The sequence below is a fragment of the Aethalodelphis obliquidens genome, unplaced genomic scaffold, assembly GCF_003676395.1.
Source record: "Aethalodelphis obliquidens isolate GAN/ISIS:26980383/991018 unplaced genomic scaffold, ASM367639v1 scaffold26, whole genome shotgun sequence".
Lineage (NCBI taxonomy): Eukaryota > Metazoa > Chordata > Mammalia > Artiodactyla > Delphinidae > Aethalodelphis > Aethalodelphis obliquidens.
In genome coordinates this window covers 18,400,159-18,413,086 of record NW_020837970.1, presented here as the reverse complement: position 1 = coordinate 18,413,086, position 12,928 = coordinate 18,400,159, and the positions used below count along the sequence as shown (strand labels likewise).

The 12,928-nt window shown below is 37.9% G+C and overlaps 1 protein-coding gene across 11 annotated transcripts in view; it reads left to right on the top strand.

Annotated features, from left to right (window-relative positions):
* Window positions 1–12,928, top strand: part of MYO9A (myosin IXA) — a 268,245-nt gene that overhangs the window by 55,336 nt on the left and 199,981 nt on the right. For all 11 annotated transcript variants that reach the window (XM_027123508.1, XM_027123501.1, XM_027123505.1 and 8 more), the window contains exons 4-6: window positions 610–672; window positions 9,861–9,960; window positions 11,474–11,530. In XM_027123508.1, coding sequence (XP_026979309.1) covers window positions 610–672; window positions 9,861–9,960; window positions 11,474–11,530 — 220 coding nt within the window. The remainder of the gene's footprint in view (window positions 1–609; window positions 673–9,860; window positions 9,961–11,473; window positions 11,531–12,928) is intronic.

The following is a 12,928-nucleotide window of genomic DNA, read 5'->3' as shown; positions in this document are numbered from 1 at the left end:
TATCAACTCAGCATGATAGCTGCTAGTTTACCTGTTTTCTCCACTAGTTTGTAAGCCCCTTGAGGACAGGTAGTATATCACTTATTTCTGTATTTGAACAGTGCTTAGCACAGTGCCCAGTTAATTAATACTTACTGAGTAAATTGGTAAATAATAAACTTACTTACCAGAATTTATTCCAGAATGTGGCAACAGCATGGATATATAAAAAAAGTATATCTTTGAGCCTTATTTAGTAGTCTGGTCAAACTATAATATCTGAAAGGATGTCCAGTGGTATTGAGCCTAGAAAGAATGTAAGGTCTTTGTCACGGGAGGGTCTTATGTGCCATGTTTTGAACTTCTGACTTTATTTTGCTTTATTGAAAGAAAAAAAAAGACTTAGGAGTTTATGAACTTAATGTGGATGACACTAACAGTGTCCATAACACAATTATAGTGGTAAATGTACTCTGGAAGGCAGCTGTGCTCACCACTACACCACCAACACCAGTGCTACATGTACTCTGGATAGTATTCTTTATACTTTTGCATCTTCTCTGATAAAATATTTGTCTACTTTATATTAAGCTTTATTATTTATATCAATCAATTTTATTTTTCTTCTAGTGCCTATGTTGAAAAGTATCTACTGGAGAAGTCCAGACTCGTTTATCAAGAGCATAATGAACGGTACATATTTTAATTTGTGTAATTAGATCGAATTAACATTTGTATCATGTAGATTGACTTTTCAGATCTTTGTATATTATGACCTTTAACTCAGTTTATACCATGTATAACTTTATATATAATTGCTATTTCTCTCATGGGCAGAATACTGTACTTTTTAAGAAGCTGCTAGGAGGTCTTTTTTTTAATGGGTATATAGAAATGTTGTCCTTTCTAAATTCTAGGCAAACTATCAGAACAGGAAAATAGTGGTATCTCAGGTGGTATCGTTTTGTGAGCGTTTTGCCTTTGGACCTTTTGTCATGTCTTGATGTTCTTTCTCTAATTTGAGAAAAGTTTTTAATAAAGCTCTTAATTTCATTGTAATCTTTGAGGTATATGGAATTTCAGAGATGACATATATGTAACTTTCTTTAGATGAGGAAGCCAAATACCAGAGAGGTAAATGGTTTGCTTCATGTTATAATGAGACAAAATGAAGAGCCAGAGTTTGAAGTTAAACCTATATTCAAATATTGGATATGCTTTTGGCATATCACCTAACTTCTCTGCTTCTTATATACTTTTTCTCATTTTGCAGATGGAAAACTATCCTAAAGTTGTTTAGAGGATTAAATGAAATAACGTTTATAAAACGCTCAGTGTAGTCCTTATATATAATAAAATTTCATTAAACATTATCATAATTAATTACCTGTAAGCTTAGGACTAGAACTCAGACTTTTCTGTTAATTTTTTTGTGGCTAGCTGATGAGGAAATCTGAATTAGAGATGTTTCAGAATGAAGGGAAGAGAGTTTGGGGAAGAGAATAGCCTCCTAAAGACTTGTAGAGCTAACAGATACGGCTATTAGAAGGTTATTAGTAACTTTTTCTAACACATTTTAATAGAGTGGTAGTGATATAAGCCTGGTTTCCTTTGTTTTGAAGAATCAATGGCAGGAGAAGATCCAGAGCTTATATAAACTGATTCTCTGTTATCTTGCTAGATTTGATTTGTAGATGTATGTATAGTACTTATTACATGTTGCTGGATTTGGCTTGCTAGTATTTTTCTTTTAACATTTTTATTGGAGTATAATTGCTTTACAATGGTGTGTTAGCTTCTGCTATATAACAAAGTGAATCAGTTATACATATACATATATCCCCATATCTCTTCCCTCTTGTGCTGCCTCCCTCCCACCCTCCCTATCCCACCCTTCTAGCTAGTCACAAAGCACTGAGCTGATCTCCCTGTGCTATGCAACTGCTTCCCACTAACTATTTTACATTTGGTAGTGTATATATGTCCCTGTATGAAATCATGTGATTTTTCTCCTTCAGTTTGTTAATATGGTGTATCACATTGATTGATTTGCATATATTGAAGAATCCTTTCATTCCTGGGATAAACCCCACTTGATCATGGCGTATGATCCTTTTAACGTGCTGTTGGATTCTGTTTGCTAGTATTTTGTTGAGGATTTTTGCATGTGTGTTCATCAGTGATATTGGTCTGTAGTTTTCTTTTTTTGTGACATCTTTGTCTGTTTTTGGTATCAGGGTGATGGTGGCCTCATAGAATGAGTTTGGGAGTGTTCCTTCCTCTGCTATATTTTGGAAGAGTTTGAGAAGGATGGGTGTTAGCTCCTCTCTAAATGTTTGAAAACGCCTGTGAAGCCATCTGGTCCTGGGCTTTTGTCTGTTGGAAGATTTTTTTTTTTTTTTTTGCGATACGTGGGCCTCTCACTCTTGTGGCCTCTCCTGTTGTGGAGTACAGGCTCTGGATGCTCAGGCTCAGCGGCCATGGCTCACGGGCCCAGCCGCTCCACGGCATGTGGGATCTTCCCAGACTGGGGCACGAACCCGTGTCCCCTGCATCGGCAGGCGGACTCTCAACCACTGTGCCACCAGGGAAGCCCCTGTTGGAAGATTTTTAATCACAGTTTCAATTTCAGTGCTTGTGATTGGTCTGTTTATATTTTCTATTTCTTCCTGGTTCAGTCTCAGAAGGCTGTGCATTTCTAAGAATTTGTCCATTTCTTCCAGGTTGTCCATTTTATTGCCATATAGTTGCTTGTAGTAATCTCTCATGATTGTTTGTATTTCTGCAGTGTCAGTTGTTACTTCTCCTTTTTCATTTCTAATTCTGTTGATTTGAGTCTTCTCCCTTTTTTCTTGATGAGTCTGGCTAATGGTTTATCAATTTTGTTTATCTTTTCAAAGAACCAGCTTTTAGTTCTATTGATCTTTGCTATCATTTCCTTCATTTCTTTTTCATATATTTCTGATCTGATCTTTATGATTTCTTTCCTTCTGCTAACTTTGGGGAGTTTTTGTTCTTCTTCTCTAATTGCTTTAGGTGTAAGGTTAGGTTGTTTATTTGAGATTTTTCTTGTTTCTTGAGGTAGGATTGTATTGCTATAAACTTCCCTCTTAGAACTGCTTTTGCTGCATCCCGTAGGTTTTCGGCCGTCGTGTTTTCATTGTCATTTGTTTGTAGGTATTTTTTGATTTCCTCTTTGATTTCTTCAGTAATCCATTGGTTATTTAGTAGCCTATTGTTTAGCCTCCATGTGTTTGTATTTTTTACAGTTTTTTTCCTGTAATTAATATCTAGTCTCATAGCATAGTGGTCGGAGAAGATACTTGATATGATTTCAATTTTCTTAAATTTACCAAGGCTTGATTTGTGACCCAAGATATGATGTATTCTGGAGAATGTTCCATGAGCACTTGAGAAGAAAGTATATTCTGTTGTTTTTGGTTGGAATGTCCTATAAATATCAATTAAGTCCATCTTGTTTAATGTATCATTTAAAGCTTGTGTTTCCTTATTTATTTTCATTTTGGTTGATCTGTCCATTGGTGAAAGTGGGGTGTTAAAAGTCCCCTACTATGATTGTGTTACTGTAAATTTCCCCTTTTGTGGCTGTTAGCATTTGCCTTAAGTATTGAGGCTCTCCTATGTTGGGTGCATAAATATTCACAATTTTTATATCTTCTTCTTGGATTGTTCCATTGATCATTATGTAGTGTCCTTCTTTGTCTCTTGTAATAGTCTTTACTTTAAAGTCTATTTTGTCTGATATGAGAATTGCTACTCCAGCTTTCTTTTGATTTCCATTTGCATGGAATGTCTTTTTCTGTCCCCTCACTTTCAGTCTGTATGTGTCCCTAGGTCTGAAGTAGGCCTCTTATAGACAGCATATATATGGGTCTTGTTTTTGTATCCATTCAGCCAGTGTATGTCTTTTGGTTGGACCATTTAATCCGTTTACATTTAGGGTAGTTATCGATATATATGTTCCTATTACCATTTTCTTAATTGTTTTGGATTTGTTATTGTAGGTCTTTTCCTTCTCTTGTGTTTCCTGCCTAGAGAAGTTCCTTTAGCATTTGTTGTAAAGCTGGTTTGGTGGTGCTGAATTCTCTTAGCTTTTGCTTGTCTGTAAAGGTTTAAATTTCTCCATCAAATCTGAATGAGATCCTTGCTGGGTAGAGTAATCTTGGTTGTAGGTTTTTCCCTTTCATTACTTTAAATGTGTCCTGCCACTCCCTTCTGGCTTGCAGAGCTTCTGCTGAAAGATCAGCTGTTAAACTTACGGGGATTCCCTTGTATGTTATTTGTTGCTTTTCCCTTGCTGCTTTTAATAACTTTTCTTTGTATTTAATTTTTGATAGTGTGATTAATATGTTTCTTGGCATCTTTCTCCTTGGATTTATCCTGTATGGGACTCCCTGTGCTTCCTGGACTTGATTATTTCCTTTCCCATATTATGGAAGTTTTGAACTATAATCTCTTCAGATATTTTCTCAGTCCCTTTCTTTTTCTCTTCTTCTTCTGGGACCCCTGTAATTCGAATGTTGGTGCGTTTAACGTTGTTCCAGAGGTATCTGAACCAGTCCTCAATTCATTTCATTCTTTTTTCTTTATTCTGCTCTGTGGTAGTTATTTCCACTATTTTATCTTCCATGTCACTTATCTCTTCTTCTGCCTCAGTTGTTCTGCTATTGATTCCTTCTAGAGAATTTTTAATTTCATTTTTTGTGTTGTTCTTCAATGTTTGTTTGTTCTTTAGTTCTTCTAGGTCCTTGTTAAATGTTTCTTATATTTTCTCTGTTCTATTTCCAAGATTTTGGTCATCTTTACTATCATTACTCTGAATTCTTTTTCTGGTAGACTGCCTATTTCCTCTTCATTTGTTTGGTCTGGTGGGTTTTTACCTTGCTCCTTCATCTGCTGCATATTTCTCTGTCTTCTCATTTTGCTTCACTTAGTGTATTTGGCGTCTCCTTTTCGTAGGCTGCAGGTTTGTAATTCCCATTGTTTTTGGTGTCTGCCCCCACTGGGTAAGGTTGGTTCAGTGGCTTGTGTAGACTTCCTGGTAGAGGAGACTGGTGCCCGTGTCCTGGTGGCTGGAGCTGAATTTTGTCTTTCTGGTGGGCAGGGCCACATCTGGTGGTGTGTTTTGGGGTGTCTGTGAACTCATTATGATTTTAGGCAGCCTTTTTGCTAATAGTGGGGTTATGTTCCTATCTTGCTTGTTGTTTGGCATGGGGTGTCCAGCACTGTAGCTTGCTGGTCGTTGAGTGGAGCTGGATCTTAGCATTGAGACGGAGATCTCTGGGAGAGCTCTCGCTGATTGATATTATGTGGGGCCAGGAGGTCTCTGGTGATCCAATGTCCTGAACTCGGAACTCGGCTCTCCCACCTCTGAGGCCCAGGCCTGACACCCAGCCGGAGCACCAAGACCCTGTTAGCCACATGGCTCAGAAGAAAAGGGAGAAAAAAAAAGAAAGAAAGAAAAAATAAAATAAAGTTATTAAAATAAAAAAAAATTTTTAAATTATTAAAATAAAAAAGTAATAAAAAAAAGAAAAGCAGAGAGCAACCAAACCAGTAAACAAATCCACCAATGATAACAAGCACTAAAAGCTAAACTAAGATAAACATGTACATCAGAAACTAGTCAGTTGTGTACAGCAAACCCCAGGTCTACAGTTGCTCCCAAAGTCCACCACCTGAATTTTGGGATGATTCATTGTCTATTCAGGTATTCCACAGATGCAGGGTACATCAGGTTGATTGTGGAGATTTAATCTGCTGCTCTTGAGGCTGCATGGAGAAATTTCCCTTTCTCTTTGTTCACACACCTCCTGGGGTTCAGCTTTGGATTTGGCCCTGCCTCTGTGTGTAGGTTCCCCTCTGACGTCTGTTCTTCGTCCAGATGAGGGGCGGTTAAAGTAGCGACTGATTAGGGGGCTGTTGCTCACTCAGACTAGGGGGAAGGAGGGGTACGGAATGTTGGGTGAGGTTGAGGTGGCAGAGGCTGGCGTGATGTTGCAACAGCCTGAGGCATGCCGTGTGTTCTCCTGGATAAGTTGTCCTTGGATCACAGGACCCTGGCAGTGGTGGGCTGCACAGGCTCCCAGGAGGGGAGGTGTGGATAGTGACCTGTACTTGCACACAGGCTTCTTGGTGGCTGCAGCAGCAGCCTTAGCGTTTCATGCCCATCTTCTGGGGTTCGCACTGATAACTGCAGCTTGCGCCTGTCTCTGAAGCTCGTTTAGGTGGTGCTCTGAATCCCCTCTCCTCTCACACCCCGAAACAATGGTCTCTTGCCTCTTAGGCAGGTCCAGAGTTTTTCCCGGACTCCCTCCCGGCTAGCTGTGGCGCACTAGCCCCCTTCACGCTGTGTTCACGCAGGCAACCCCAGTCCTCTCCCTGGGATCTGACCTCCGAAGCCCAAGCCTCAGCTCCCAGCCCCGCCTGCCCCGTTGGGTGAGCAGACAAGCCTCTCAGGCTGGTGAGTGCTGGTCGGCACCGATCCTCTGTGCGGGAATCTCTCCGCTTTGCCCTCTGCACCCCTATTGCTGTGCTCTCCTCCTTGGCTCCAAAGCTTCCCCCTCCCCACCCCCTGGTTCCACTAGTGAAGGGGCTTCGTATTGCGTGGAAACCTTTCCTCCTTCATGACTGCCTCCCAGAGGCACAGGTTCTGTCCCTATTCTTTTGTCTCTGTTTTCTCTTTTTTCTTTTGCCCTACCCAGGTACGTGGGGGGTTTCTTGCCTTTTGGGAAGTCTGAGTTCTTCTGCCAGCATTCAGTAGGTGGTCTGTAGGAGTTGTTCCACATTAGATGTATTTTTGATGTATTTGTGGGGAGGAAGGTGATCTCCACATCTTACTGCTCCGCCATCTTGAAGGTCCTCTCTGCTATTTCTTTCTTTCTTTCTTTTTTTTTTTTTTGCGGTACGCGGGCCTCTCACTGTTGTGGCCTCTCCCGCCGCGGAGCACAGGCTCCAGACGCCCAGGCTCAGTGGCCATGGCTCACTGGCCCAGCCGCTCTGCAGCATGTGGGATCTTCCTGGACCGGGACACGAACCCATGTCCCCTGCATCGGCAGGCAGACTCTCAACCACTGCGCCACCGGGGAAGCCCTGCTATTTATTTCTTAATGCTTAATTGAATCTCCTCTAGTTTCCTTTCATTTCAGCGAGAAAAACTCCCTGTAGCATTTTTTATGGGGCCCATCTGTTAGCTCTGAAGTATATTAATTTTTGTTTATCTGGGAATATCCTAATTTCTCCTTTATTTTTGAAGGATAGTTTTGCTGAATATATAATTCTTGATTTTTTTTTCTTTTAGTACTTTGAATCTGTTTCCTTTCCATGGTTCCTGATGAGAAATCATTTGGTAATCTTATATTATGATCCCTTGATGAGGCATTTCTCTCATGGTGCTTTGAAAATTTTTTCGTTGTCTTTCAACAGTTTTAATTTGTCTAGGTGTGGATCTCTTTGAGTTTTTCCCTCCTGGAGTTCATTGAGTTTCTTGGATGTACAGATTGATATTTTTCATCAAATTTGGGGAGTTTCTGGTCATGTTTTTCAAATATTCTTTCTGCTCTTTTCTTTCTTCTCTTTTTGAGGCTCCCATTGTGCATATTTTGGTGTTCTATATTGTGCATGTGTTGGTGTCTCCTTAATAGTGTCCCACAGATCTCTGAGGTTGATAATTTTTCTTCATTCATGGTTGTTTCTCTTCCTCAGACTAACTAGCCTTAACTGACCTTTCTTCAAGTCCACTGATTCCTTCTTCTGCTTGCAAATCTGCTTTTGAGCTCCTCTAGAGAGTTTTTCATTTTAGTTATTATACTTTTCAACTCCAAAATTTCTTTTTTGATTATTTTATAAGTTCTGTATACTTATTGAGAGCTTCTATTTGATGAGACAGCATTCTCATACTTTAATTCTTTAAACATGGTTTCCTTCAGTTCTTTGTATTTAAAAGAGCTGATTAAAAGCCTTATCTAGTAAGTCTAATGTCAGGACCTCCCCAGGAACAGTTATTATTGAATGTTTTTTCTCCTTTGTATGTGGTATACTTTCTTTGTTTGTTTGTTTTAAATAAATTTATTTATTTATTTATTTATTTCTGGCTGCACTTGGTCTTCATTGCTGCGTGCGGGCTTTCTCTAGTTGCGGCCAGCGGGGGCTACTCTTCGTTGCAGTGTGCGGGCTTCTCATTGCAGTGGCTTCTCTTGTTGTGGAGCATGAGCTCTAGGCGCCCGGGCTTCAGTAGTTTTGGCACACGGGCTTCAGTAGTTGTGGCTCGCAGGCTCTAGAGTGCAGGCTCAGTAGTTGTGGCGCATGGGCTTAGTTGCTGTGCGGCACGTGGGATCTTTCCGGCCCAGGGTTTGAACCCGTGTCCCCTGCATTAGCGGGTGGATGCCTAACCACTGCATCACCAGGGAAGCCTGTATGTGCTATACTTTCTGATTTCCTTGCGTGACTTGTAAATTTTTGTTGAAAATTGGACGTTTTAAGTAATAATTGGACATTTAAAATAATCATGTGGCAGCTCTAGAAATGAGTTCCTCCCCTTCCAGGCTTTGTGGTTGTTACTTTTGTTCCTTGTGTTTGTTTTGTGAATTTTCTGAGCTAATTTGAAGTCTTTGAAAAGTCTTTTTCAAGTGTAGCTATTGAAGTATCTGCTTGGTTAGATTTAATGATTGAGCAGAGTGTTCCTCAAATGGTTGGAAACACTAAGTCTCCCAGACTTTGCCTCAGGGCTCTCTATGGGTATTGGGCCATGACGTTTAACACCTAGGTAGGCATTTTGTAATTCTGCCTTAGCCTTTACTTCCTCCTTGTGCAGACCTTCCGGGTTAGTGATAGGTGAGAGGTTAGTATCTCCTCTTGTCTTTGCTGAGTGGACATGCAACCCTGGGCATGGGCACAGGCTATGCATACACATGGCCTTTTAGATTCCCAGGAACGTATTGGGGCTTTTCAAAGCCTCTGTGGATGTCTCATTTCCCACCTTTTCCCTTTAAGTTCTTTGGTTAGCCTACTGTGTGCCCCAACATTTGTTCATGGCTGCAGGAGGCTGATATGTTCAAAAATGGATTATAATTGTTTCCTACAAATGTCTCTGGGGCAAAAATTTTCGTACTGGGCTAACTCTGAGTCAGGTCAAATAAGGATAGTTTTGAAAATGGCTCCTTCCAAGGAACAACCAGACAGATCAGATAATCATATTTCTCAGGGAATGAGACTCTGAATGAGCCCCAACCCCATTCTGCCCTCTTTTGGAGGCTGCCAGGCTTTGGGTGTCCACTTCAGTTGTAAGCTGTTGGTATTGAAAGCTACCATGGATCTGGTAAGCAGGAGGTGGAATAGGGCAATTTAAAAGGCCATCAAGCTTCAGTTTTTACTGAGATTCAGCTGTTTTTCTTGTGTAAACACTCTCTGGATTGCTGTTTTCTTTTGGTTAATTTCTAGAGTTGATTCTGACAAATTTGCCAGTTTTCTAATTGGTTCTGTGGAGAGAATTTTTAGAGGTCTCAAGTTTACTGTATTGCTGCCTTCACCTTTCTCTTTTGTTTCCAGCATACAAAACATTATTTTATTTTGTAGTACTTATTTTTTATTTGGGCCACACTGCGTGGCTTGCTGCATCTTAGTTCCCCGACCAGGGATTGAACCTGGGCCACGGCAGTGATGAAAGCTCTGAGTCCTAACCACTTGACTGCCACTTGAATTCCCCTGTAGTACTTAAATATTGAATTTATCACCATTGTATTAAGAAAATGAAGCAAAGCTGAAACAGTTTACTAATTAATGTTTTCTTTTTCTTTTTTCTTGTTGAATAATAACCATTAGACCATGTTCATTATAAAGCCATACTTCTTTGTTTCCAACAGGAACTATCATGTATTTTATTACCTCCTGGCAGGAGCAAGTGAAGAAGAGAGATTAGCATTCCATCTTAAACAACCGGAAGAATATCATTATCTCAATCAGGTGGGAGTTCATGAAAAGCGTTTTGAAATGTAGGGCATTATTAAATTTTAGCTCTTGAGGAAAGTTTTTTTTCCTAGTACTTTGTTTCTGAAACCTGGTTGGTAGTGGATATTAACTAGCATTTTCATGTATGCAATCTAAAAATCTATGTGATGCAGTTCTTAAATTTAAAAATTATTATTCTTATATGAATTGGAAAAGATTAGTTATATGTGTACCTTTTGCTTTTTGTGAGACTCTTTAAGAGAATAATAAACTGTTTATAGATACTTCCAGTTTAGAAAAATGCTTTACTCTTTCCAAAGTGATTTACCTTTTACAGACCACAGCATGTTAAATGTTACTAATGATTCATGCTTGCCCTTGTCAAAGGATTACTGAAACTTTATTTGCATGTTTGAAGTCTAATACATATACCTCTTTGCATGATATTATGATACTGACTTAGAGTATGATTATTTTTATAACTCAGTGATTATCCTATTAAACATTCAGTATGAAAATTCACTAAAGGAAATGACTTAGAGAATTTGTAACTTACCTTGTAACTCAGAATTCACCCCTAAACTTCCATAATAAGTAGTAATTCTCACAACTTTTCATTCCATTGGTTTCTACAATTTTATTCCTCATATTAACAAAAATTCTAGAACTGGTAATAATGGAATTGGTCTGACAGTAGATCATTTAAATAATAGATTGTTTCCCCTCATTTTTTTGTTTGAGGCAAGATGTAATGTCTATGGGAAGAAATTCCTTTTGGGTAATTTAAAAAATTCTATGAGGGTTTTGTAAGGAAATTGACACTTTGATGTGGCTCGGAGATTGTAGTATGTATTTAGGGTTATGAAAGTAACATCTCAGACTTTTTGCAAGATATAGAGCATGCTGTATAACTGATATTTCCTAATTTTGAAACTACATATTTATATAAGCTAATATAACTCTGTATTACTATATTGAGAATTTCAAAATTGTGTTATATATCACTTCCCAGTATGACACTAGGCATTTTTACTGTATTGAATTTAAGTATATTAAAAAAAATCATTGATTTAGCTTCTGAGTATTTTCCTTTCCTTTCCTGTTTAAACTATTTGCCTTATATATGGGTGATTAAATATTTTCCTTTTTAAAAAGTAGTAATTGCCCATAAATGAGCTGATAGTTGTTAGTATTAGAGAAATCCAGAGTTTACTGCATCTCTTCCAGATATTTTTTGTAATCAGTGTCCATACCATACATATTCTTATCATAAGGTCAGTATTCAGAGACTATGGGACTCAGCAGTTACTATATTTCAGAGTAACTGAATAATAGCAAGTATGGATTGGTTATGATAATATATGATCTCCCAGAATCTGAATGTTTACTTAGTTGTTTCTTGTTTTGTGCTGGTATACAAAATAACTTTCTTTGGTAACAGCTGTGCTATGTGAGCACTACGTCTAAGAGGTGATTAGAGAAGTGGAATAATTATTACTTCTACCTAACTAATCTGCCTTACTTTCAGATAACAAAGAAGCCCCTCAGACAGAGCTGGGATGATTATTGCTATGACTCTGAGCCGGTCAGTACAAGTGCCTAAATAAATATTCTGTGTTCCTGTTAAAGGACCCTCACCTTGCTCATTTGCATCTGTCTTGTGACTTAGGAAGAAAATCAGCTAAAATACAAACAAAGAATCTAAGAAAGAAGATAAATCAATGTTTAATTTATTTGAATTGATTTATTTGTATGTGTATGGTTTATTGATTAAAAACCAGTCAATTTACCATTTTTGGATTGTTTTTGCTGTTTAGACTGTATTCAATATTTATTTTGACCAATAATAAATAGATTGCATTCCTGACTTCAGCATTGTTATGGATCCTTATGAACTATAGGATTTTTTTCCTTGAGATTTGTTTGTTTCAGTTCTTTTTCAATAGTTTAGTTACCCACATATTGTGAGTAATATTTATTGTTTATTTTAAAAAGTTACATCCTTCCTGTTTTATATGTCAGGTAACAGTCTTTTCACATAATGAATGCATACTTTTTTTTTTAATAGCAAGAGAGGCTATAGCCTTTATGTAATTTTCCAAAAATTAAGAATTGAAATTCCTATAAATAAGATTATTTTATGTTTTAAATTGAGAATGATTTAAGGGCATATATGATGTAATATAAAATGAGTAGGTAAATTTAGCTTTATTTGTTATATTTTGTAAGAACAAGTTTGTAATTGTAAAAAGAACACAAAAAGCCTTTTTCCTTTACTTCAGTTTGCAATTAGGTCAGATGTGAGAGGCTGAAAACATGCACTCATCTATATTCATTAACTAATGAACTAATTTATTAACCATTCCTCCTGGAAACATAACATGTCTTATTCCTTGCTTTAAATAACCATCACTTTAATTCTTACTGCATGTGATTACAAACTCCTCTAATTGCAAAACTATCAGAGTTGAGAAGGATTAGTAATTATGACATTAACTTTTTCCTTCAGTTTAATTGCATTACCATTTCATAATAAATCAAGTAATTTGCAGTTTCAGATTTAATATTTTGGAAAATAAATTTTAGACACTTAAATTTATAGATACTGATAACTTTTAATAGAAAAATTTTATGCTGTTTTGTCACTCTTGAGAAGCTTCCATCTTTCACCTAGTATACCAGGTGACTGTGTGCCTCATTGGGAAGTAGGTAGGAGACTGGGAAACTCATATGGTGAATATAAGACTTGATTGCCTTTACAGAGCTTATAGTGAAATTGTGAACTGGTCTGCTATTGTTTAGACAGTGTAAGTAATGCTTAAGAATTTTGGGGCTCTGAAGTAGATAGACCTGACTTGAATACTAGCTCCATCTACTTACTAGTTTTGAGAACCCAAGCAGGTCACTTATTCTTTTGTTTCCATCACCTATTTAAGGGAATAATAATGGTCTTTAACTTTCATGAGTATTAAATTAGTGCATC